General features: G+C 41.2%; 1 protein-coding gene across 1 annotated transcript; it reads right to left on the bottom strand.

Moving 5' to 3' along the window:
- TIGAR (TP53 induced glycolysis regulatory phosphatase) lies at positions 1–27,167 on the bottom strand. The gene is made up of 6 exons (XM_038576514.1): positions 26,990–27,167; positions 17,375–17,412; positions 12,325–12,446; positions 6,593–6,670; positions 2,912–3,022; positions 1–2,035 (listed from the first exon to the last, which is right to left on the bottom strand). Exons 1-6 carry the CDS (start codon positions 27,019–27,021, stop codon positions 1,604–1,606), a joined length of 813 nt encoding a protein of 270 aa, XP_038432442.1. The 5' UTR covers positions 27,022–27,167; the 3' UTR covers positions 1–1,603.
- Between the last annotated feature and the right edge of the window lie 301 nt (positions 27,168–27,468).

Raw genomic sequence — 27,468 nt, 5'->3', positions numbered from 1 at the left:
TGAACAAAACGTGCCACGTTTATTTAACAGAACACAGTGATAATAAGTACATCCATACATACCAACATAGATAGAACGGCATGATATAATAAGTGAAAATAAAGAGTACAGATTGATGATATTTAGGTACATTTTAAAAAACACTGAAGCAATACCATGGTCTTATGATCCTAGGTAAATCATCAAGAACGGATGAAAATACATATAGACGCACCATGGTAGTGGCCTCTGCAGAGTACAAGAGGGGCATAGCACTGTGGGAACTAGTTAAAGGAACTTCACTTACATCTCAACATGTTACTTCTTTTAAGTAAAAAAATTTTTTTAAAAGGAAGAAGGGGAAGTAATTATTTCTGGATGGTGAGAATTCTTCAAGTTCTCACTTGTGGAGTCCTCGCTCTAGTGCTCAACCACGTGCTCTCTTCCAGCACTGGCAGGCAAAGAGCAGGGATGGACACACAGGTTAACTTTACACATGACTGACAAGCTGTCCAAAATAATTTTGACTATATGTGATTTTGGCCTTAACTGACATGCTTTAGTATTAATACTCTTGTAAGGTGAGACTCACAGCATTCATCAGCATGATAACTTAAAAGCCAACTACATGGAAAACACTCCTTTAGATGAGGATTTTTGAGGGGCCAACCTTGTGTACGAAATTCAGTTAACCAAAATCCCTTTTCTCCAGTGCCACCTGGTGGAAAAAAGAGGCAACTGTACCTACCACACAAACCCACAGTTGAGGAGTGAGGTTATCAGAACAAGGTTCTTTCCAAGGAAGCATCCCCCCCTTCCTTCTGAGGTTACCATGTAGTACATCAGTAACCACCTACTGACTTTAGAACCTTCCCCAAACTAAACTCTTCAGCCTATAAATCAGATGAGAAAGACCTGCTCTTTTATCTTCTTTTGATCAGAGATTCCTTCTTTAATGTTTCTTAGTTATGCTTTCCATTCTTCCTCACCAGACCAACCTGCAACCATAATATCCATTCATCCACATTTCAAACCCTCTACAGTAAAAAATTTCAACAGTTGATTTCTATATTAAAAATTTTAGTGTCATTTTGCTTTATATAAAACTGAGGATGGTTAAGAATTTTTAATTTAAAGGACTTCTAAAATACAATATGTTCTCACTATAAATATTCAATGAGAATTATAAATAGTACCTTCTTTTCCTTCTTTTAAAGCACTGGGTGATATAGTAAAAAACATACAGCATCTTACCAAGAGCCAATAGAATAGATTTTTCAGATATTAAAGTATCAACATAAAGAAAACGAAAAAACATAGTTATGAGGTCGTGAATCCCTCAATTTGCAATACTGATTTCCTCAATTCATTTACAATCCAGAGACATAACTGAACAGGGCAGTAAAATTACTTTGGAAAATGCCAACTGTACTCAAGACAAAATAAGTCAATCCTAAGTGGTTTCCCATTAGTGTTCTCTGTGGCCATGATTCCATTCAACCTTTATAACTGCTGTAATTGCTTTTTAACTGTTTCCAAGTCAGCACTAGCAGAGGATGGAAATAAAGCCAAAGGCACTCCCTCAAAAGTTCAAAATTGCTAGATTTGGATGTCAATTTACATTTTAGTGAGTGTCGGTCACTCCGTTCAGATGATCCTGTAGGTACATACAAACACACTGAACTGTTGGCTTCACTTCTCTTCCTTCCTCAAAGTTTATGATAAAGAGACTAATCCCTGTATTGGGACTAACCAACATAAATTCGGATTTGTTCAGAGTTGTGGGTAAGGAACACTTAAGGTCAGTTAGAAAATAATTAAACAGGCTTTTCATGTAAGCGCCGTGACTAACAACTAAGACACTGGCGACTAATCCTGGTGCAGCACTGTCTGAATTAGATTCAGGGGCACACGTTTTTCCTAAAGGAAATATCTCTGCTAGAGAAGTTTCTAGAGAGTTGCTTGGAGCTCCTTGGGAACACTGTTCATTTTGACCCGCTTCTCGCAGGATCAGTTGACAGAGAATATCGAAAAAGTCTTTTCCACGCATTTTCACCTACAAGAGAAGAAATTAAAATAAAGTGACATTAACGATTGCCTTAAAACATAAACATAAAACACAAGTGATTGGATTTTTCGAATATGTCAATGTAGGGATGACATAAGCAGATAGAATTCTGTTTCTGTTAATTGATCAGCAGTAAAAGCCTCTACCGTATTTCTGGAGTGATGGAAGCACATTGGGGAACAAAGAAGAGTAAGACAAAATTTCTAATTCTTTCCTTCAAAGCACTTACAATCTAGTTAGGGCAATTTACAAGTAAAAAAGAAGCCCATAAGAGCGTTAACTATGAAACTACATCTAGAGCAATCAGTTTGGTTAGAGCAACCACCAACAAGGATAAAAAATCTTGCCTTTACTGAGCTAATAGCCTTTACAAGAAAATTATGAAAATAAAAAATAGGGGGGAAAATCCCCAATAATGCAATCCAAAAGCAGAACACTCCAACGAAATGCAAGTGTGGTGATGAGGTCACTTACAGAGTGAAAGATGAGAGAGGAGAGGCCTGAAGATTTCGAGTTTTGAACCGTTTTGCCTCCCACTCTCCTTGAGCAGCACCGCACTCGCTCTCCTGCCTACCACTACCACTGCTAAAGTTACTGCTTCAGATTCAAAGGCTTTTCTTCAAGAATCACCTAATAACACACGTACTTTAAATCCAGTATTGGCAATGACTGCCAACTTAAGAGTAAACAAGACAGCTTAAAAAGGAAAAATGAACACACTGTGCAGAGTTGTTTTATGAACCAGACAACTTTCAAACTGCTTAGCTAAGATTTAGAGACATCCCATTTACAAAAGAAACCCAATTTTACCTACTCTGATGTTGGCAAGTTCATCCACGGAGCAACTCACCCCGGGCTACGCACCTGGTCTAAGGTCTCTCCTCCAGGTGGTGTGAATACAGGGCATTCTTCCCCAGCTGCTTTGGCCATTGCCCTTAGCTCACTTAGGGCCTTGCCTTCCGCAACCCCATATTTCTGGAAGGGTCAAATAGACAAAAGTGCCTCAAATGAATTTGTAATAAGACAACTGAGTACATGCTTATGGCAAAACTGGAGCACTCTGGCAAGACGCTTGGTTTCCTTCCACTCACTTTATTTTTAAACTGATAATGAGAACATACTCCGTAGAGGCTGCAAACCCTAGAAAATTCAGTTAACATCTTACATTGTACACTGTGTCCAGACAGGTTCTATGGAACATACTCAAGTAGATGGTGGGTAGAGCTTTACTGGACAAATACAGAGATTTGCACAGACTGCAGGGCCACAGACTAATATGTGAAGCACACCAAGTCAGCCACCTCACATTCATACATACTGTCTCATTGATCCTAATAACAGCACTGTGAGATGGGTATTTTCATCTCTATATCTATAAATGGGAAAGCAGAGTTTCAGAGAGGTTAAGCAACTAGCCTGTATTCCCAAAATCAGCAAAGTTGAAATTCAAACCCATATATGTGTGTTTTCAAAGCTCATTAGCTCTTTAGATTCATAAAGACTGAGCCATAGCAAAGGACACAGAAGTCACAAAAGAAATACAAATGACCAAAAAAAACACAAGATATCTACCTCACCAAGAATCCATAAAAGTGAAAATTAAGATGGCACCTTGCAGGTGCTATTAAACTAGAGGACCAAGAAGACTACCAACAGCTAGAGTTTACATGAGAAAAACTTTCTCCTATCTTATTCGTGGAAGTATAAACTGGCACAACTTTTCTGAAAGGAAATTTAGCAATATACAAGGCTTTAAAAAAAGTATATATTCACCAATTCCACTTCTAGGAAACGTATTAGGTGTGTGTATAAAGAATTGATTACAAAGAGGTTTATTTTAACATTATTTACATTAGTAGAAAATCTAGTCACAACCTAGGTATCCACCAGTAGTAGCTATGTAATATCCATGTATTGGAATAATACAGTCACTAAGTGATCATATCCATGTACATTTATTAGCACTGAAAAACAGAGGAAAAAGCTAGTTAAAAAACAACACATATAGAGGTGCCTGGGTGGCTTAGTCAGTTGAGTGTCTGACTCTTGGTTTCACTCAAATCATGATCTTGGGGTCATGAGATTAAGCTCTGTGTTGGGCTCCACACTCAGTGGGAGGGAGGGGGTCTATTTGAGATTCTTTTTCCCTCTGCCACTCCCCCCACTTGTGCTTGCTCCCTCTCACTCTTTCTAAAAACATAAGTAAACCTTAAAAAAAAGAAAAAAAAAACACATAGAGGTACATTTAGAAAAATGTGAACACAATCAGATAGACTGATAGACTAACAGATGAACATGAAAAGAAGTCAAGAGAACACATACCAAAATGTTCACAGTATTTGTGCATGGTAGACATTTTAACTGTATTTTTCCCCAAACTGTTCTTACTTTTAATTCCTTACAATGATAACAGATTACTTGCATAATAAAATATTTAGAGATGTATCATTGCTTATGGCTTACACTGATGATGCCCCAAAATTCTACCACCACCAGACAGAAGTCCAACAACTAAATGTTATTTTTTTCTAAGACCATATGCACATTTGTCAGATGCTCTTCCAATTCTCAAGTTCAAAGTCTTTCATCCTCATAACTGAAACAACCTCTATCATAAAGGAGAATGTTAAAAATAACTTGGTTTGTTTTCTCAGGAATGGAGACATCCATTCATTAAATATTCCAAATGCTATGCTGAAACACATCCGGCAATGAGGCCAGTGCAGAGAAGAGACCAGGAGTCTGCAGCTCTCCATCCTTACTGAGACTGCAGTGTGGTGGGGTACTACCCTAGAACAGTAGGGGAAGAATGTCGTAATGGAAAGAACTACTGGACACAGACACACACAGCAGAGATGGCTAATCTGCATTTGCGGGGCTGCAGAAGCCAAAGCCCTGGGGTTGGAATGGAAGCCAGCCAGGTTTAGGAGAGTATGTATTCCAGGTAGAGTGGAGCATGGATTCAGAAGTTCAGTGAGGCAAGAGCACAAGGTGTTTGGGCAACACTGAGAAGATCCATGAGAGGCCTATCACCAGTGGTCCAATCTGAGCTGTGCCATGTACTGGCCTTAGGACTCTGGGCATGGACTTGACCTCGGTGTGCCTTGCTTTCTACAACTGTAAAAACAGAGGTTTCTAAATCTTCACAACATCAGCATGCTGTGAAGATTAACAAACCCGCAGGGTTTGGAGCAGGGCCAGAGGGTGGGGAGCACTTGTGCAAATGCTGGCTAATATTATTAAGGCTGGGCATCAAGCACAGGAGAGAGGAAGGAGGCAGAAGGCAGATGGAGGCAACAGATCATATCCTACAGCTGATAAACCAAGCTGGAGCTTGGACGGGCTCCTGAAGGTAGAACAGAAACAGTGAACTGTTTTACATAGGTACGTAGCAACCACGTTTTCCAAAGAGTACTCTGGCAGCAGCATGAAGATGAGATTAGAAAAGCAAGTACCAGTCCAAAGACAGGAGAATCACTGTTCCCGGTGATCTAGGTGACAGAGAACACCAGATGCAGTTTAGGATGGCAGCAGTGGGTTGGCAGAGGGACAAGGGTTCAGGAACTACTACACAACAGCAAAAGTGACAAGATGGTAGGAGGCAAGGAAGTCAAGAATGTGTGGTTTGAGGAATTGGGTAAAGCAGGAGCCAGTTCCAGGAAAGGGGGGTGTTCCACTGAGCTGGAAGTAGCTGTGGGGCACACATGCAGAAATAAAAAGTAGGTAGTTTGATATCTGAGCAAGAGATCCAAGCTAAAATATATATAAATATATGGAAATCAATTGAAATCACAGGAGAGGATGCTACTGAGGGAGAGAGAGCAGAGTGAGAACAGCCAGCCCATCCAATGACAATGCTCTCTCCCTACTTTGTGAGGACAGGCCTCATTCAGCGCCCCACCACTGAACTCACAATGCTTGTTTGGTTCAGAGGCACAGAGTGAGTCTTTCCAAGCAGGATCTCTGAGGAACTCTAGCATATATTTTGGACAAGAATAGAGAACACATGCAAATCCTGAAAAGCAATTCTTTAAAGATGCCCTAGCCATTCGATACTTCCATTCAGGTACAGAAGAAATCATAGGGCTGCCAGGGACATTAGCCCGCTTACAGGCCTGCATTGCAGAGCAAAACTACTGCTCTAGGAGGAGGTCTGGGATCAAATCTCAGATCTGAAATTGAGGTATGGCTTTAGCTAAATCACTATTTCAGCAAGATTCATTTCTGGTACATAAGAGAGTCTACTAAAGAGTGAAATCAGGAAGTAGGAAATGGAGGCTGAGAAGAGAACTTTGTACTTTTACCTCAAACTCTTCTCTACTAGTTCTTAATGAACAGATCTTGCTTTTATAATTTAGGATGCCTACCTCACACACATTTAATAATTAAATAAGATACTATCTATGAGCATATGTAACAGCCAATCTCACATAGCAGGTTCTTAACATGTTAGCTGATTCCACATCCCTATCAAGAATGCATCAGATAAACTGAGGTGGTTTACTCATAATTTTTGGTGAAGAATATTTGTAAGTTATTACTTACTCTTTCTCGAAGTCTTGGATCATACTTTACTGTCAAATCTTTGCAAACTTTGCTTTTCTCCAAAATCCCACGCACAGTCTGAAAAATGGAAAGACAAGTTTCTTTTCACAAAACAATAGTCATTCTGGCCAAAATGTCAAAATACATCATAGTAAAATTTAAAAGAACTAGGAATAATTTTCCTTTGTGAAAGTTGCCTCTCTTCTGTGCTTTTCACCCTTTGTCTCTTCACACGGATTTGAGTATTTCCTTCTAAGGAAATACTGTCTTCTAGTTCAGATGTCAGCAAACTGCAGCCCATATTCAGACCATGGCTTGTTGTAAATGAAGATCTATTAGAACACAGCCACTTATGTATTGTTTGTGGCTGCTTTCATGGTACAACAGCAGAGTTGAACAATTGTGATGGAGACCATGTAACCCATAAAACTTAAAATATGTACTATCTGGTCCTTTACAGAAAAGGTTCCAATTCATTAATTCTCCATTCAGGTGCAGCAATTTAAATTGCTGTTAAACCCATCTACTGAGTCTTAATTTCAGTTATGTTTTCATCAGTTCTAGAATCCGAGTTTGGTTCTTGTACGTCACTTCCAGTTCTCTACTGAAATTTTCAATGTCATTTTTTAATCTATGCACTCAATAGTTATTTTATTTTATTTTTTAAAGATTTCATTAATTTACTCATGAGAGACACAGGCAGAGAGAGAAGCAGGCTCCCTGTGGAGCCGAATGCAGGACTGATTCCTAGGACCCCGGGATCACGACCTGAGCTGAAGGCAGATGCTCAATCATTGAACCACCCAGGTGCCCTTCAATGGTTATTTTAAAGTCCATGTCTGGTTGACCAGTTATCAAAGAACTCCTACAGCTGTTCTGTTGTCTTTTATTTAGGCTCATTTTTGTTCATGTTCCCTTCTCTCCTGGTGTGACTGACAACAGACACTGTATTTGCAAAAACATAGAGATAATTTAAGTCCACAATTTGCCTTGTTTTTTAATCCCTTCCAAACAAATTAATTATCATCATCATTATGGCTGTCTGCTGTCAATGTTTGTTCACATTGATCTTTACTTTCACCACTGTGTGTGCTCACCAATCTTTTCTGAAACCAGAGCTCCCTTCTAGTTATTATTCTCCCTCTTCAATTACCCTTTCAAAGTTTCTTTATAACCTGTTCATCCGAAATAGGTCTTCATCTACACTCTAGAAAATGTTTTGCTGGGTATAAAATTCTAGGTTAGTCTCTATTATCGCTCGGTACATTAAAAATCTATATATATTACTGATACTGAAAAGTTTGTTGATAGTCCATTAGTGGATGATGTTTGTCCTTATTCTTTGGAGTTTTGCAATTTTGTTATTTTAAGTGTAGATATGGGTTTCTTTTTATTTATTCTGACTGGGATTTATCACCCATTCCAGATCTGATAATATGATCTTCCAACAGTTCTGTAAAATCAACTATGACTTCTTTGATCCCTTTCTCATTCTGAGGACAATAGACCTTATCATGTTCTTCATTTCTTTTAAACTCTCATATTTTTAATCTGTTTATTACATTGTGCTATATGAGGTAAAGGCCAAAATTCCATATTTTTCCATATGGGTAGTCCATTATTTCAGCACCTTTCATTGAAAAGAGTACCTTTCAAGTACTGGATTACTTCATACCTTTGTCAAAACCCAATCGATAAAAAAAGATTTGGACTCTCAGGGAAGATGGCAAAGTAGGAGGAACCTAAGTTTACCCCCTCCCAGGGATATATTAGGCAACATTCACATCAGTGTAAGTAACCCTGAAAATGACCCAAAGACTGACAGAACAAATTCCACAACTAAAGGTAGAGGAAGTGGCCACACTGAAGACAGTAGGAGAGGCAGAGACGTGATGGGGACCTAAATAGACCTACAGGCTATGTGCAGAAGGGAAGGAACCAAAGGCCTGGAGAAGGAAGAGAAACAGACCCTCACATAGGGAAGCCTGCGTGGGGAAGACAAATCCCCCCGTAACATTTGGCTTTGAAAACCAGAGAGTCCAAATTTTTTGAGTTCTTACTATCAGCGGGACTTAAAACCTGGAATTTAAAAAAACAATAGGCTTGGCTCTGGGAGAGCCTGGAGGGCAAGAGAAAGCTGAGTCCAAGTCCTCTAAGAAACAGCACAACAACTGCTCAACAAGATACGGCACAGAAGCAGCAGTTTGAAAAATGCCTGGGGGGACTCTTGCGTGGCTCAGTGGTTGAGCGTCTGCCTTTGTCTGGGGATCCCGGATCCAGGATCTAGTCCTGCGTCCGGTTCCCCACGGGAAGCCTGCTTCTCCCTCTGCCTCTGTGTTTCTCATGAATAAATTAATAAAACCTTTTTTTAAAAATTCCTGGGGCATACAGGAGGGAGAGTTATTCACTCATCTCAGAGCAAGTCCAGAGGGGCAGCAGTCACAGGAGACTCCTCTAGGAACAAGGGAGCTGACACGTATCATTTCCCTCCCCTGCCCCACAGCATAAACACATGGCTGCCTATAGGAACCAGTGAGGCAGACATTCACTACCTAACTTGTTAATAATGCCACCCTGCCCTCCAGCACCTCGTGGACCATCCCCTCCACTACACTAGCCTTAGCCCATACACGGTGGTGTCACAGGCCTGGCCATGTGCAAGTAGCCCCTACAGTGGCCGGTACCACTCCAAAGTGACTCTTGCCCTAGGAGAGGAAAAAATAACCCCACACAGGAGTCAGATTGCGGTCCCAGCAGTGGGCTGAAGAGAGACAACTGGTCTGACTGCAGGCCCTGCCCATCAGTGAAAACTTCTTGGAGGACAACACAGGGCAACTGCCCTGCAGTTTAGTGCTGTCTCAGCAAATGCCAGTTCAGACTTCACCTCTAGCCCATGGTAGCCCCAGAAGGGCCCCCTAACATCACAGGGACCAAACCCCGCCCACGACAAAGAGAACCTCTGTACACAATTAGACCGAAAGCAAAGTGGCTCAGCCACAACAGCACACAGGAGACACCCCTGAAGCGCCAGGTTCCAATGAACAGGGCACACTGCACCGCAGGGCACTATAGGACTTCTTCATAAGGCCACTACTTTCAAGCGTAGGAGACATCACTGACTTTCCTAACACACAGAAACAGACACAGCGAGTTACAAAAATGAGGAGACAGGAATATGCCCCAAAATCACAGCAAGAAACCTAAGTGAAATGGAGAGAAGTAATATGTCTGATAGAGAATTTAGAGTAATGCTCAAATAGATACTCCCTGGAGTTGAGAAAAGAGTGGAGGACATCAGTGAGATCCTTAAACACCAAGATAAAAAAAGAATCAATCAGAAATGAAGAACCCACAAAATGAACTACTGGGACTCATCAAGATAAAAAGCTTCTGCACAGCAAAGGAAACAATCAACAAAACTAAAAGGGAGCTTATGGAATGAGAGTAGATACTTGCAAGCGGCATATCTGATAAAGGATTAATGTCCAAAATCTACAAAAGAACTTTCATCAAACTCAACACCCAAAACACCACCCAGTTAAGACATGGGCAGAAGACATGAACACTTTTCCAAAAAAGACATCCAGATGGCAGACACATGAAAAGATACTCAACATCACTCATCATCAGGGAACTACAAATCAAAACCACATGGAAATAAATTAAAATGAAAACACAAGGGTCCAAGATTTTTCTTTGGGACACAGCAAAAGCTATTCTAAGAGGGAAGTTTATAGCAATACAGGCCTACCTCAAGAAGCAAAAAAATCTCAGATAAACACTCTAACTTACACCTAAAGGAACTTGAACAAAACCTAAAACCAGCAGAAGGAAGAAAATTATAATAAAGAGCAGAAATAAATGAAGTAGAAACTAAAAAAGAATAGAACAGATCAATGAAACCAAGAGCTGATTCTTTGAAAAGATCAATAAAACCTTTAGTCAGACTCCTTTAAAAATAATAAATAAAAAGAGGACTCAAAAAGACCAATGACAAAAACAACAAACCAATGGAAAAAATAATCTACAACAACAACAACCTGACCATATTAGTATGGGTCTATTTCAGGTCCCTCAATTGAAACTCTTCATTTTCCTTTAAAGATCATTTTATTTATTTGAGGGAGAGTGAGAAAGAGAGAACACATGCACGTGAGCATGAGTATACATGAGTGGGAGAAGTGACAGAGGGAGAGAATCTCAAACAGATTTCCCTCAGTGTAGAGCCTGACAAGGGGCTCAATCCCATGACCCATAAGATTATGACCTGAGCCAAAATCATGAATCAGATACTTAACCAATTGTACCACTCAGGTGCCCCCATTTTTCCACTGTTAGTCTTCTTTCTTCCTTAATTTTGTAATTTGTTTCTATGACTTCATGTTCATTGAACTCTTCTTTATCAGTGTCTAATCTGCTGGTAATCCCCTCCTGTGAAATTTTCACTTCAGAATACTATATATATTTTTGATCTCAAGAAGATGAATTTGGTTCTTTTTATATCTTCTATTTCTTTCCTCATTTTGTTCCTTTGAGCACAGACCAGCCTCACTATTCAGGTGTGATCTAACAAAATCTCTCCAACTTGCATGGTAGGAACTCAAATCAGTCCCAACCTGTGTGAGCTCTTGAAACTGACTGGCTTCTGGCTCCTCTAGGGAGAGCAATTGTTCTTTCCCTAGCAGTTATGTTTTATATCTGGCTTCATGAATTTTCACCTACACTCTAGTCCACCAAAGATTTCAGGGGATCCCTATAGGTATTTCTAGAGTTCTTTCCCTGTGCAGCTCCCTCTTCCAGCACTCTGTCCCACAATCCTAACTTAATCTCCCCCAAATTCCAAGCATATCTCTTCAACTCACTGAGATGACTGGCTCTATTTGCCTTCTCCAAGCAGCACTGGGAAATTGCTTCAGGTGGAACACCAGGGCAATCCAAGGGTTCACCTCATTTGGGGATCACAGGCCCACACTGTCTAAAGTCCAATGTCTGCAAACAGCTGTTTCACAAATTTTGCCCTGTTTCTCTAGTTGCTTATGCAGGGTGACTATATTCCAACCCTGTTATTCCCTCATGGGGAATTATTCCCTCCACTGAGTCTTTAGACATTTATTTGGTTCCTTTTTAATTCACTGGGGTCACTTTTATAGTAATCTGTTCCTTAAAGATATTCTAAACATGTCTTTTATTTCTTTACAGTTACATAGTTGTTTGCTTTTTTAACGGTGTCTGGATGCCAACATTTGATTTTTTTTTTAATTTATTTATTTTTATTTATTTATGATAGTCACAGAGAGAGAGAGGCAGAGACATAGGCAGAGGGAGAAGCAGGCTCCATGCACCAGAAGCCCGATGTGGGATTCGATCCCGGGTCTCCAGGATTGCGCCCTGGGCCAAAGGCAGGCACCAAACTGCTGCGCCACCCAAGGATCCCTCGATGTTTTTTTGTAATGGGTTAAATTCCCCCATCTGGTGTTTCTGCTGACTCTTCCTCATTAACCTTATCTTTTTAAAGATATTTTGTTAGACATTTTCCCCAATCTACTTTAATTTAAAAATTACCAAAATAAAAGTACAAAGTAAGATGAAAAGAAAGTTCTGTTGGTGGAGGAAGAAGAGGATTGGGGATGGTACCTGCATGTGACTGAATTTCCTACAGACTCTGGAAGCAGTTTTCAAGGTAATAGCCATGGAGACTTCAACTCTAAAGGAAACCTTGACTTCAAACATACCTGCTTTGTCCTCATGAGGTCACTGGAGAAAACATGAGTAAACTTCACATTATTAAGAAATATGCCAGCAGCAGCAGCTTGTTTAAATCCAGTTTCTGAAAGGGGCTCATCTACTCCTTGTCCTATGGTAGTAAGAGAAGGAACAGTAACATTCAAATATAAATACAACACATGCAAATAAATCACATGTAAAAAAATATAAACAGAATTTATCTACATTTTATTAAAAGATTTCCTTGGGTACTTTTCTATATAACTTTTCAAGCAAGTAAGATTAAGCTATAATCCCATAAAGGCTCAGGTATTCAAATGTTTCCCAAAAGAATGTCTAATGGGAATTTGATGATGAGAATTCAGTTGTCTCCAGCTCTCCCCTCTCTCATGTCTGCTCACCATTTCATTAGCTGTATTTTATTAATGCTGGCTCTGATCTTAAGTTCTCAAACCAGGTGCTGCATTTCAAAGGTAGGATCCTCACCTAAAAAGTTTCCCTTCTTTATCTCCACTGCCCAAATGTGCAATATTGTATTATTTCCCCTCATCCTTGGTTCCTTTCATCCTTCCTTCCTTCTCTTTAAAAAAAAAACAAACAAACAAACTTTGGAACCTTCATTTCAAGGTTAACATTTCTTAATGTTAAATAAACATTAAATAAACATTTAATGTCTGATTAAACATTCCAAAGGGTCCTCTTATTACAAAAGAACTAAATGCATGTGTGTGTGTGTGTGTGTGTGTGTTGCTCACAAGGTCTAAGGAAAATCTCTAAGAGGAAAAGCAAAGCCACCCAAATACCCGGAGCTGAAACCTGAATATTAACACTAAAAAAATGGAGTTGCCAGGGTATCAGCACAAACGCAGGGGTTGGGGGGGTGGGGGTGGGGGGGAGTCTAGCTGCATGGCACAGCAAGGTAGGTGGACTGAACTCACCACTCCCAGAAGCAAAAGATCCTCTAAGAAAGCTAGCGTAGTCTAAGGTCAGTAGTAAAATCAAATGCAAATTCACTTCAGAGCAAATCTGACTAAATACATGCTAACAAGTTTCCATTCCAACGGGAATTTTTATTTTTATTTTTTATTTTTTTTTAGGATTTACAAATTTATATAGTCTTTCCTATGAAAGAACAAAAACAAAAAACCAAGGGGTAAGAGAAAACTTCTCCACAAAGGCCTAACGAGTCTTGGGAGATCTGAGAAAACATATGTTCTGCCTATAAGCTAACAAAGCAAAATAATGATCAGCGCTTTTCGTAGGTTTGAGTGGGAGGCCTCAGTTCAACAATATCCCCTCCTAACCGAGCACTCCACGGGGGTGCGATCCTTCAGGAGCCAAACATCAGGAGCGCCTCGGGGCCGGGGCCGACCTTGCCTTCAGAGCGCGCTGCGCCGCACTGCCAAAGAGACAGTGCCATTCAGTGCTCGGTTTCCAGCACTTAAAAGGGCCATGTTTCCCTTTAAAAAAGATGCCGAGTCAGAAAGAAAAGAGAAAAGAAGAAAAGAAAGAAAGAAATGAAAAGAAAAGAAAAGAAAAGAAAAGAAAAGAAAAGAGAAGAAGAAAAGAATGAAAGAAATGAAAAGAACGAAAGAGCGAAAGAGAATCAGAGTCCAGAGAGAGAGAAGACTAGACTCAGAATCTCCCTCACTAGCACTTATACGCTCCTCTCCCTCATTCCATCTCCCTCCCTCCGCCTCCTCTCAGCTCCTCCCCATCCCCTCTCCCTTCCTTCCTTCCCTTTCCCTTTCCTTTCCTGTCCTTCCTTTCAGTGTCCTGTTACTGGCCTTTCTGCCGTCACCTCCTTTCCTTCTCTTTTGTAAAAAAGAGTTCTCTACTGCAGTAAAAATCTCTGAGTCACAGACAGCTGCTCCGAGGAGTCTGTGCCGGGGAAGTGCCGGCCCCCCAGCACAGACTCTACTTGGGCTCCTCGATCACACCTTTGCTGAGGTCTGTCATTTTGGGATATTTTACTTTTTTCTGGTCCAGCTCATTCTGAGCCCAAAGGAGTAGTTTCAGTAATTTTGCCAGCTTGGGTGTTGACTCACAATTTTCATAATCTAGGACAGCTTGGTTAACTTCATTCCATTTACACTCCATTAACAAGCACAAATAAGAGTTCAGTCAAAAACTTGACATACAAGAAAATAATCCACTGTGAATGAAAGGAGAAACAACAAATAACAGACTCAGAATCATTTATTTATTTATACTTCAGACACTGAAATCAGCAGATAGACTATAAACTGAATAAAACATAAAAACAGAATCACAAACGTAAGTAACAAGAAGCTATCAAGAACAACCAAAGAGCTTTCTAAAAGAACCAGACAGATCTTTTAATATTGAAAAATAGATTTGCTGAAGAGGGAAACAATCCTTCAGTGGATAAAGGGAGATCTAGTAACAGAAAGGCTTAATGAACTCAAAGACAGGGCTGAGGTATCATCCCACATGCAGCACAAAGGAGATGAAACACATCTCACATCTCTTAGAGACATGAAGGAGAGATTGGTATTCCTAACATACATCTGACTGGAACTCCAGAAAAAAGAAAATGGAAGAGAGAAAATATGAAGAGAAAATGGCTGAGAATTTTCCAGAAATGACAGAAGACATAAATCTACAGATAAAACACAAAGCAGAATAAATTAAAAGAAAAAAAATCCCTCCTAGATCTATTAAGGGAAACTACAGAATACCAAAATCAAACAAAAGATTTTTAAAAGCAGTTGCAGAGAGAGACAGATTGCTAAGCATGGAACATGATTTGGCTGACAGAAGACTTCTTAACAGGAGCAATGGCAGCCAAAAAAACAGCACAATAATATCTTCCAAGTGCTAAGAGAACTGTCAGTCTAAATTGTCTAGGCTAAAAATGGTTGAATAGAATAAAAATAGAATTGTCTGGAATAGAAACAATTAAAACTATCTTTACCACCAACCAATCTGCCCTAGGGGCCCTTTCAAAGAAAATATTTCAGGAATGAAGTTCTGAGATGCAAAAGAAATGAGGAAAGAAACTGGTAAATATAAATATAAATATATATACATGTATACCTAAACAATCCAAACAATCTAATAATCTAAATAATAAATCAAATAATAATGCCTATGTCATGTGGTTAAAAAAGGATAGGGCTAAGCTACTAAGCAATAGTCATGTAAGTTCTTTGTATTTTGGGGGGAACAGAGATATATATTGGTATTACACTTCATTAGACATGAATGGTAAAAATATAAAAGTAACCATTGAAAGAACAGAAAGAGTTTATCATTCCAAAGCCAGTAGGGAGGGGAAGGGAAGAAAGGAGGAGGAGGAGGAAAAAGGAGAAGGAAGAGGAGGGAAAGGAAGGTGGGGGGAGGATGGAGAAGAACCAAAATCAGCCTCAAGCATTAACAAGGTAACTCTTAAGACATCAGCACACAAAAAGGCTGAAAGGAATGCAAGAGAAAAACATACACCAGGCAAATTCCAAACCCAAAACAGCTGGAGAAGCTATATTACACTCAAAAATGCAAGACTTTATGACAAAAGTCTTAGGATTGTGAGGATTACTATAATCAATGATCCAATTCACTAGGAAGACAGAACAATTTTTAAATTTGTATATATGCCTAATAAAACAGTCTCTAACTATAATAAGAGCAGACATAAAGTACAAATTGATAGGATGTCAGGCACTAAACGATAAATTGCCCATCACAGTGGGCAATTCCACTCTCACCCATTAACTGATATTTCAGTCATGCACACAAATTAGTAAATTTATAAAATTAACAAAACAGATTTGAACAGCAAAACAGAGGTCGATTATTTGACATATAACTCCAAACCCAACAATCATAAAACAGATTTTTCTTGAGCATACAATAGATTTATAAACACTGACCATATTTACAGATTTCAAAAAGGCATCATCAAATAAATCAGCTTGTTGGAATATAAAATATAAGTGGCAGTCAATCATAAATGATGAAGAACAAAAATGAAAAGCTCAGTCATTTGGAAATGTAAAAAACAGTTCTCAGTATTTCATGGATCACTGAAGAAATCATTAAGGGAAATGTAATAAGACACCTGGTGCTGAATACTTAACAAAATTACTGCCTATCAAAACTGTAGGTGCGCAACAAAAATGGTCCTTGGAAATATATAAGCCTTGAATGCTGTAACTTAAAGAACTAAGCATCTAACTGACAAAATCAGGAAAAAAAAAAAAAATGAAAAGGAGACAGATATAAAAAAAGAAAAAAGAAAAAAAGAAAAGGAGACAGGTGAGCAGTACTCAAGGACAGGACGGTAAGGGACAGAAGTCCATAGGCTAATTTGGGTGGGGCGCATGTCACTGGAACACAAAGGTTCATTTACTCATCAGACTAGTTTTCAGAGGAGGGAATGGGTCACGCTGGGTCTGAAAATCACTTGCTGCGAACTCCAGATGTCCCTAACCAAAAGAAATAAAACTACGTTTTTATAATCACAGTGCAGAAATAGTGTGTCTGGCTGAGAGTTTACCCAAGATAGTCTTTAAAAGCTAGACTTACTGGATCAGAGGGAGATTAAAAGATCTGAATCCAAATTAGCAGAACAAGAGAGGAAGAATCTGTCCAGAATAAAATAACAATTCTGTGTGAGAAGAGGGATTCTTTTTAAACCTCTTTGTTACTACTAAAAATAACTATCTTAGCAGAAAAATTCCATTAACACCAGCCAGCAAACTCCATGTTTCCAAATATGAAATCATTTTAAATCACAGCAGTTATATTTTAAGACCACTAGACCCAATATAACTGCTGAATCAGCTGACTGGGCCACTTTGAAGCTACCTATAAACATCTTGGAATCCTATTCTTTACATTCAGTTCACTAAGAAACTTATTCCCTCTTGGTTACCATCTGTTCTGATCATATTTCTAGGGGCTATGACACTTTAATTCTCTAACGCTATTCACAATACAGAGCTGCCCCCAGTCCACTCCTCTACCCCACCAAATCTGATTAACTCACATATCACATTAACACTGAAAGAGACAGCTAAAATAAAATATACTAACCTTGAATTATTTTCTCCTTGTTGAATCTTGTTTCTCCACTAAAAAAGTGGGGGGGGGGGGGGAGAAAAACCTTTATTACCAAATTACGTCATTTTTGAAATGAGAAAAAAAAAATCAATGAAAGGCAATGATACTCACAAAAATAGCATATAATCTTGTAGTGTACTTTATAATCTAACCCGCAAACATAAAACTTGTTCTGAAGTGATATTTGCAATCATCTACGCTAAGAATTCCATACTGCCCCAAATTAAAATGTACAAATCATGGATCAATCATAAATAAATTGTAAGTAAAAAATTCTATTAAAAATATAGAAAGACAATTTTTATTAAGTAATCTTGTTTAAGTGTGTTGACTAAAACTCTTTACAAGCAGCAGGAGCAAACCATGAGTCTGTCTGTTGCTGGATTGGAACAAGCAAGCCCAAGGGAACTTGAACACAGTGGGAAAGAAGTACAGGAACCTTCAGATGCCCTGGCTTCTCTTAGTTCCTAGATCTCAAGCTGTTCCTCTTCGTAATGCTGACAACTATCTTGCAGACCACGCTGAAAAACTGAGATTTGAGTACTGGGTTTTTATGAATTAAAAAACCAAACCAAACCAATTTTGAAGCAACCACAAGAGGGAACGGACTGGACATTTTATCACAAAATAACCATCAATTGAGGCTGGAGGGGAAAAACGTGGAGGGGGGATTGCTACCCAGACAAGAGCAGACAACAGGGTTTACCTGCAACAAAAACAACTGAATATATGAAAAGCTATCAAGAACTGAGTTGAAAATTCTTTGAGGCCTTTTATGCACTAAGTACAGTGCTAGGTACTGGAAACAGAGACACAAAGGACTGGTGGCAGCCCGGGAGAAAGGAGGTTGGCCTGTTCTGTGTGGACACTAGATACAGAATTGGAAATGGTAGGTAAAAATAGTAAATGGGTTTCTTCAGATCAGGTTGTTTCCTCATTTGGTATCAAATGTCCGCACTGATGTAGTTCTATGTCAATGAGAGGTGAAAATCCTTTCAAGTAAACTTCATTGCCATACAGAGGGCTGAGGACAAAACTGCTCTGGCTGTATACTTAGGAGCTCGGTTAAGCTTGGGTGCCTCTGTTCTTTGTCGGTAAAATGGAAACAATGATAGCCCTATTTAAACATGACTCTTGGGGTACCTGGGTGGCTCTATCAGGTAACCATCTGACTCGATTTCAGCTCAGGTCATGATCTCAGGGGCTCACTCAGGGGGTAGTCTGAGATTCTCTCTCCTTCAGTCCCTCCCCACCTGAGCCTGCACTCTAGATCTCTCTCTAAAAATAAATAAATCTTCAAACAGGACTTTTGGGGTAACTGAATAAATACAGGTAAGTAAAGTGTTCATCATAGGTAAAGTGTTCAAACACTGCTCAGCTTTTAGTAAGCACTCAATAGTTCTGTTTATAGGTCATTTTTGGACAGAGCTACACAATCAGATTCAACTTAATGCATTTTAAATCTTGTAAACATTGTGAAATAAACAACATAAACAAATAATATACCATAAAACCAATATTCAGGTAGCCACATCCAAGTTAACGGACCACCTCCAGCCTCCTAGACCTGGTCTCTTTCTGAACACAATGTCCTCCCACTCCTAATGGATCCACTACTTGGGTGTTTATTTTTTAAAAGATTTTATTTATTTATTCATGAGACACACACACACACACACACACACACACAGGCAGAGGGAGAAGCAGACTCCATGCAGGGAGCCCGATGTGGGACTCGATCCCCTTTCCCAGGATCACACCCTGGGCTGAAGGCGGCGCTACACTGCTGAGCCACCCAGGCTGCTCTACTTGGGTGTTTAGATGCCCATTTGCTTTGCCTTTTTTCATAGCTTTCCCACCCATGTATAGCATAGATTAGTTCCTCTGTTGAACTTTATAATGAATTGCTTCTTACCGTATGTAGTCATCTGTGTTCCTTCTGGTCTTTGCGAGATACATCAGTGTTGTTGAGGGTGGCATACTACTTACATTCTCATTATTGTGTAATATGCTTAACAGTTTACTACAATGTATTTATATGTTCTATTGTCGATATTTACATTGTTTCAAATTTAGAGCTAAGCTGCTGTGAAGATGTTTGTACAGAGTGCATCAGGTTCTCTAGGGCAGTGGTTCTCAAAGTGGCCTTTGAATCAGCATCACTGATTGATTTTGCCTGAGGACTTTTGGAAATGCAAATTCTCAGGCCTCACCTGAGATCCCTGAATCAGAAATTCAGAGGTTGGGGCTCAGTTAATCTGTGTCTTAATAAACCTACCAGGTGATTCTGATGCACATTCATGTGTGAGAACCCCTCGAGGGCTGGCAAAAGACTCTTTTTGTAAATAGTCACACCTTCATAGTTCATATGTTGTTTATGGCTACTTTCACACTATAATAGTGGAATTCAGTGGTTCAGACAGAGTACATGGCTTGTAAACCCTAAACTGCTTTCTTTACTGAGCCACAGAGTATACAAACATCCAGCTTTATTAGATATTACCAAAGTGGTCATAGCAATTTACATTCCCCAGCAGCACCCCACATTCTCTCCCAACATTTAGTAACGTCAGAGCTTCCCATCTGTGCCAATTTGGCACTAGAACAGTTTGTCTCAATTTGATCCAAATTTGTATTTCTTTGATTACTGTGAAGGCTCATCACCCATACTCTGTTTGTTTTAAATAAAGAACTAGTTAAAAAACAACACAAAAGTCCTCACATGGAGTTGATTTACATAGATACAGAAAGAACTCCATCAGACCTTAGAGGAAATCACAAACCCAGGCCTCTGCCTGGGACCTTATCCCTTGTTTACAAAAATAGTTGTTTGCCAACCTCTGCCTGGAGCAGTGGTTCTCACACTTGAATTTGTGTCAGAATCCCCTGGAGGGCTTATTAAAACATAGACTGCTGGACTTGACCAATATGTTCTCATTCTTCAAGACCTAACACAGAGAACCACCTCCGGTGGGAGCTTTCCCTCCCCAGCACCATTCCCCACCTAACTATCCTATTTACACATCCTAATGCTATACTCCCATTTTACCCAGCACCACTATTATAAGTTACCACCTGTATGCTAAGTAACTTTTTTTTAGTTGTGTGTCTACCCTGGCTACAGCTCCTTAAAGGCACAGCCAGAGGTTGCCTCGCCCTAACATGCTTGTTACCTGGAGAAAATCCCAGGAAATAAGAGAACATCAGTGTACATACTCTGCCGATGGAAGGCCATGGGGAAATACCTATCAAAATAACAAATCTATTTGCCCTTTGACCCAGCAATCCTATCACTGGAAATACTTGCATTCAGCCATATTTAAAACAATATCTGCTACAGTATCATTTCTAATAGCAAAAGATGGTAAATAACCTGTGTCCATTAATAGGGAACTAGTTACACTAACAAATAAATGGTGGTGTATCTACATAATGGAATACTATGTAACTGTGTCCCCCCAAAAGAGAGTGATTTGTGTAAAGATACAGAAAAATCTCCAAAATAAATTAAGGAGAAAAAGCAAGGTGCCGGATAATAATTTAAAACACCACCTTTTTAGAAAGGTGGGAAATAAAAAAAATAAAATAAAAAATAAAAATTAAAAAAAAAAGAAGGTGGGAAATAAGAATAAACATTTGGACTTGCACAAAACAGAAAAAAACAAAAAACAAAAAAACAAAAACAAAACAAAACAAAAAAACATAGGATACATACATGACAAATGAAATTTCTCAGACCTATTTACCACTGATTTGCCAGTATTATCACTGTTGTTAATATTTTTAAAAATGTCTTATACTCCAAGATTTATTCAGAAGCATAGAAAACAGATGTGAAAGAGGATGTTAATCTCTACCAGTCAGACCGATAAAGCATCCAGGGCGACGATGAAGAAATTGTTCATTTCTAATACAGGAAATGGTTCCCAAACATTGGATTCATTTCCTGCCTCAGCCTCATATTCTTGCTGAGATCAAGAATAAAAGGACTGCTGTTAAACATAAGTAACGTCCTCTTTAGATAGCAGCTTTGTAGCCAATTCAATTTCCAGCAAAATTCAAAGAACCCTCCCTATGCCAAGTTTACTTTTATACAGGAACCTCAAAAGCGTTTTGCCTATTTTATGACAATCACAGCTCTCTTGCTCATTTTATAAATTTAAAATCACGGATGAGGAGAAATTTAATAATTTTGCCAGTCCAGGTTTTTACAAATCAGATAAATTCAGCAAAGATAACTTTTGGTATGCTTGCTAAAAAGATAGCTTACGATTTTAATTCAATCTCAATAGCTGATGTGATAAGATACAGAATAAAAGATTTTATCCTCAAAATGTCATACTGTAAAAAAATGGAATCCCAGTAGTGGGATGGTTTTATAGCGGCACTGCCACACTATCCAACTATTTTTGGCAAAGGGAGAAAAAAAAATATCTATGATATAATGAAGGATTTTATCAGCTATAAGTCAAGAGGGACTGCTGTTGGACATTAATTATTGTATTATTAAAAATCACTGGCATTCTACATTTTTTTTTGCCTTTAAATCCCTTTATAAATAATACAGAGCAGGAAACCTCAAAATAGAATTTTTTCGCCAAAATTTTCATAAATATTTAGTTTTACAGCTTTTATCAGCTTTATCCAGAGGTTTGTATAAATCCTTCAGGCAACTGTTTATAGTTTGTTTTGGGAGTGGGAAAGGAAAGTAGGTGGCTCAAATAGTTTTACTATTAATCTACTTCCCCTAACCAAAGTTTGACTTGTGATAGCGGCAGAGAAGGTGGAGAGAACTGAAAGGTCAGAGGAATATATTTTGAAGGAGTCAGGAATAACACTACTCATTTTCAAAATCTGTGGTGTGATCCACTTCCAAAACAGAACGCCCGACTCTGCAAGAATCCAAATGCTTATGCCAAGAAGTGAAGTCTTATGACCAGCCATTTATAGACCCTACAAATATCCATCTTTCATTCTGCAGGTTATTACACTATTTCTCACTTCTAAAGAGATTTTATCTTGTTAGCTCTAATTTATATTCTTGTCTTTAGAAGTCACTTATAAAGCTTAATTTCCCAATCATATCCTTTTAAAGAATTCAAATATAATTGAAGAGTACTATTTGCCACAAGACAGAGACAAATCATAGGAAATTAGTACAGTTTGGGGCATGTTTTCAAAATAAGTATGCTTTAGTATACATGGAATTGCAAAGCCCCACCTGATATTTAATCATGGATACAGCTTTATCCTAATTCCTCTCTACCAATTAATTCATTCAAAAATATGGAAGATTTTAAGGGCTTGTAACACAGAGACTTTAACTAGATATTGAGGGGGGGAAATGTAACACACCCAACTCATGATATGTTTTCATTTACATAGGACGTCTGTCCTAGGTGTAAACGTTCGTTCTTCCAATTCATCAACGGTAGTCTCAGAAAACAAATACCACAGCAGCATACCAATCCCCTATATTTTTATGAAAGTTTACAGGTGCCCTATTATTTATTGTGCTTGCTAAATGATCAGAACAATTACTGGCATTCAACAAAAAGTAACTGCCAACAGAGGTAGCGTAAGAAAAACAAATCAGTTTTGCTATCAATAACTTTACTAATTCATCATCTAAGTCATTAAAAGTAAATTTAATTTAGTTAGTAAATTTCTTTCTAAGTTTTAAAAGCTAGCTAAAAATGGAAGTGAAATGAGATGGTTTTGCAGGCAACGAATTGCAACACACACAAATAATATTTCAAGGGAACTGCGGCCTTTCGATGGGTTGTGTAGGTGATGGAAATGCTAATCTATATTGGGGTTTTCAACAATGCCGTGCTAGAAGTTCATAAGCAGTTACAGTTTAACAATATTAAAAGACTTGAAGTTTGAAATCTTCATATTCTATTTCAAAAATGATACATACCCACAAGCATGATGAAGGCAAACACACGTAGTAACAGCACAAGATTCATAAAGGATTTGGTCAAACCTAAATTGCATTTTACAAGCTTTCTTGCATTGTCTGAAGAGACACTTTTCGATAAAACTATGCATCTCTTTAAAAATACTGATCATGCCATCAGTTTCAAAGCATTTGACTATCTTAGCTATACAGAATCAAGTAACAGAAAAGGCCAGTGCTATTCCCAATATTATGCTAAATGACTGAATCTTGTGGATTTCATTGAAGTACATTTAACTATAGTGATTATTATTAATCAAGTTTGCAATCATTTCTTTTCCTGAAAGAATATTCTTAGCTTAGAGAACTCGGAAGGGGAAAGAGGGAGGACCCAGACAAAGCTAACCATAACCCAACCAATTATTTCAACACTTAAACTCCACTTTCCCACAAATAAAACAGAACAAAGCAAACTATTCTTATCACTCTTCCAATAATTATATTAGAAATAAAAAATAGCCACTAAAATGGCTAGTGATATTCAAGCAATCTACAAACACTAGGTTTTAACTCAATAAATAGGAGGCATAAGAGTACAGTGGTTGAGAGGATGGGCTACAGAGTCATGCTTCTTTGGTTGAAATCCCAGTACCCCCACCTAGCCATGTGACTTCAAGCAAGTTATATGCCCTCTGCATCTGTTTCCTCACCTGCTAATTGAGGAGCAGTCCTCACCTCACTGGATTGTTGTCAGAACCCAATAACAATAGTGCCTGGTACACGATAATTTACAGTGACTGATTTCTAAATTGATTCCCCATAGGATTTCTGTAAGGAATCAATTTTTTAAATTGAGCCCTTTTTAAGAAGGAGGGGATAAAATCCAAATTCATATTAAATACTGTCCATTAAGAATCTAAATAGGGGGGATCCCTGGGTGGCGCAGTGGTTTGGCGCCTGCCTTTGGCCCAGGGCATGATCCTGGAGACCCAGGATTGAATCCCACATCAGGCTACCAGTGCATGGAGCCTGCTTCTCCCTCTGCCTATGTCTCTGCTTGTCTCTCTCTCTCTCTGTGACTATCATAAATAAATAAAAATTAAAAAAAAAAAAAAAAGAATCTAAATAGGGGCAGCCCGGATGGTTCAGGAGTTTAGCACCACCTTCAGCCCAGGGCGTGATCCTGGAGACCCGGGATAGAGTCCCAAGACTACCTTCCTGCATGGGGCCTGCTTCTCCCTCTGCCTGTGTCTCTGCGCACCGCCCCCCCCCCCTTGAATAAATAAATAAAATCCTAAAAAAAAAAAAAAAGAATCTAAATAGACATCACCTTAAGTTTCAAAGGATGGTTTACCAGATTTCCTACAATTTCTCAGCTTCAATTACATGCCAAATACCGAGCTGCCTGAATCACGGCATCCAGAAAGTGTTCTAACACTGGAAAAATGAGAGCTCTTGTTCTTGCTCTACCAGTGAGCTACATGACCTTAAATTAAATACATCACAAAATGGTCATTAAAGTATCCTATAAAATGGAGGGGTGAGGAGAGAAGAGAGAGAGAAACCTGATTTCTGCTTTAGTCCTCAAAATCCTGTGGGTCCTAAACGGTTAATTCTGATGCTTCCCAAGATTATCCTCCTATAAAGTAAGAACTGGACAAAGAAAGATAGTTAAAGCCAGCTTGACCAGGTTAAGTCCTATTAGTATTCCCTGCGAGCTGCAGAAGTCAAAAATGGTATCTTATTTATCTGTTTAACCCAGTGCACTGGCAGGCAGTACCCATTCAAAATGCTGGCCTGAGGGGATCCCTGGGTGGCTCAGCGGTTTGGCACCTGCCTTCGGCACAGGGCGCGATCCTGGAGACCCTGGATCAAGTCCCACGTCAGCTCTCTGCATGGAGCCTGCTTCTCCCTCTGCCTGTGTCTCTGCCCCCCTCCCCTTCCTATGTCTATCATGAATAAATAAATAAATCTTTTTAAAAAGTGCTGGCCTGATAACACTATACACACAAATTGCGGACCAGCTACATTTTTATTAGAGATGTCCTTAGAGAATTAGAAGTTATCCAACTCTTGGGATCTGTTTCTCCGCCTCCATTGCGCTATACACTCTGCCTTTGCCGCCTTTAATTCTCACAGCAGTCCAGTGAGGTAGGCACTACCGCCACCCCATTTTATAGATGGGGTAACTGAGGTCGTAAAGCTTGCGTCGGTTATGGGAAGCCCCGGTTTCGAGGCTCCTCCCAGCCAGAGCCGAACCCGGAGCGGGAGCCGGAGCCCGGATTCTAACCCAGGTCTATCTTGCTTGAAAAATCTGTGCTCTTAACCACCCTCAACTGCACTTTCCATTAACACTCGGCCAATAAGCGTAAAGAAGGAAAACGATAAGAGACATGCAGACATATCAGCCTTTAGTTCCACCGTGTAAAGTCATGATAAAAATGTGTTGGGGGTGATACAGTCACCAGGGCGGAGGCCCTCTTCCTCCGCCAGCAATGTAATCTCCGGAGGGAAGAAATAAATCTCAGACCTGTGCCTGCGGCTGGCTGCCTGGTAAACCGGGGAAGACAGCAGGAGCGGACAGCGGAAGGCGGCCGGCTCGGCTCGGCTCGGCTCCGCACGCAAATATCGGCCTGGGACCAGCTACCCAGCAAGTTGTTTAGGATCCACGGGGGAGCACAGGGCGGCGCCCAGATTAGTCCAAAGAGGCCGCCTGTGGTCTTCAGCTTTAAGTCGCCCGCCCAGCGGCTGCGCACCTTGGCCATCTAGTCCTGCAGACCTCAGTGTGCCCATCTGTACTTAGGACCGGCCAGCCTCGCTCAGCGGTGCGGGGCGTGGGGGCAAGAGGGGTCCAACCTGGTCTTCCCGGGGGGACAGCACGCGGGGGGGGGGGTCCTAGCCGGCTCTCCCGGGGACAGCATGCGGGGGGGGGGGGGGAGTCCTAGCCGGCTCTCCCCGGGACAGCACGCGCGGGTGGGGGGTCCTAGCCGGCCCTCCCGGGAACAACATGGGGGGGGGGGGGGGGTCCTAGCCGGCTCTCCCGGGAACAGCATGCGGGGAGGGGGTCCTAGCCGGCCCTCCCGGGAACAGCACGCGCGGGGGGGGGTCCTAGCCGGCCCTCCCGGGAACAGCACGCGCGGGGGGGGGGTCCTAGCCGGCTCTCCCGGGAACAGCATGCTGGGGGGGGTCCTAGCCGGCCCTCCCGGGAACAACATGCGGGGGGGGGGGTCCTAGCCGGCTCTCCCGGGAACAGCACGCGCGGGGGGGGTCCTAGCCGGCCCTCCCGGGAACAACATGCGGGGGGGGGGGTCCTAGCCGGCTCTCCCGGGAACAGCATGCGGGGGGGGGGGGTCCTAGCCGGCTCTCCCGGGAACAGCCTGAAGGGGGGGTCCTAGCCGGCCCTCCCGGGAACAGCATGCGGGGGGGGGGTCCTAGCCGGCCCTCCCGGGAACAACATGCGGGGGGGGGGGTCCTAGCCGGCTCTCCCGGGAACAGCACGCGCGGGGGGGGGTCCTAGCCGGCCCTCCCGGGAACAACATGCGGGGGGGGGGTCCTAGCCGGCTCTCCCGGGAACAGCACGCGCGGGGGGGGGGGTCCTAGCCGGCTCTCCCGGGAACAGCACGCGCGGGGGGGGTGCAGGGGAGCGGGGTCAACGGCCTCTTCCCCCACTCTGCGGCAATACTCACTGCCGGACGACGGTCAGCGCGAAGCGCGTCATCCTCCTGGCGCCCAGACGCGGGAAGCGAGGCCCCAGACCCGCTCGCGTGCTCCGCACTCGCCCGCTGGCCGCTCCGCCGCACTGCGGGGCACCTCGCCCACACCACTTCCGCCAAGCCCCGCCGGCCGGCCGGCTCCATTGCCATAGGCCGAGGCGGCCGCCTACGTCATCGCCGGGAGGCCAATCAGAGCGGCGGGGGGCCGGCAGCTCGGCGGAGACTGGCGGGCGATGAGGCTCCGCCCAGCCGCGGCGCTTGCGCCCCTGAGCGCAGGCCCGTGATTGGCGCGCGGCAGGTGCGTGCGGGGCCCGCCCCGGAGGCCTCCCGGGAGGTGATTCCTGCCCGGGCAAGTTTGGATTTGGGAGATTCGGGGTGGAGCGGGTGAGCGGCGCGTGGGTTTGGGGTCGATTGCAGGTGAAGCTGTAACGCAGCTGGTAATCTTACCTCCA

Source organism: Canis lupus, chromosome 27 (assembly GCF_011100685.1).
Source record: "Canis lupus familiaris isolate Mischka breed German Shepherd chromosome 27, alternate assembly UU_Cfam_GSD_1.0, whole genome shotgun sequence".
Taxonomy (NCBI): Eukaryota; Metazoa; Chordata; class Mammalia; order Carnivora; family Canidae; genus Canis; species Canis lupus.
The sequence above is the reverse complement of the archived record's forward strand: the minus strand, read 5'-3'. Positions and strand labels throughout refer to the sequence as shown.

Coding starts and splice junctions, on each gene's coding strand:
- TIGAR (XM_038576514.1), bottom strand. CDS start 27,021: ATGACGCGCTTCGCGCTGACCGTCGTCCGGCA. Junction 12,447..17,374: donor CAAGGAGAAAATAATTCAAG/GTTAGTATATTT, acceptor TTACTACCATAG/GACAAGGAGTAGATGAGCCC. Junction 2,036..2,911: donor GAGGAGAGACCTTAGACCAG/GTGCGTAGCCCG, acceptor CTTCTCTTGTAG/GTGAAAATGCGTGGAAAAGA.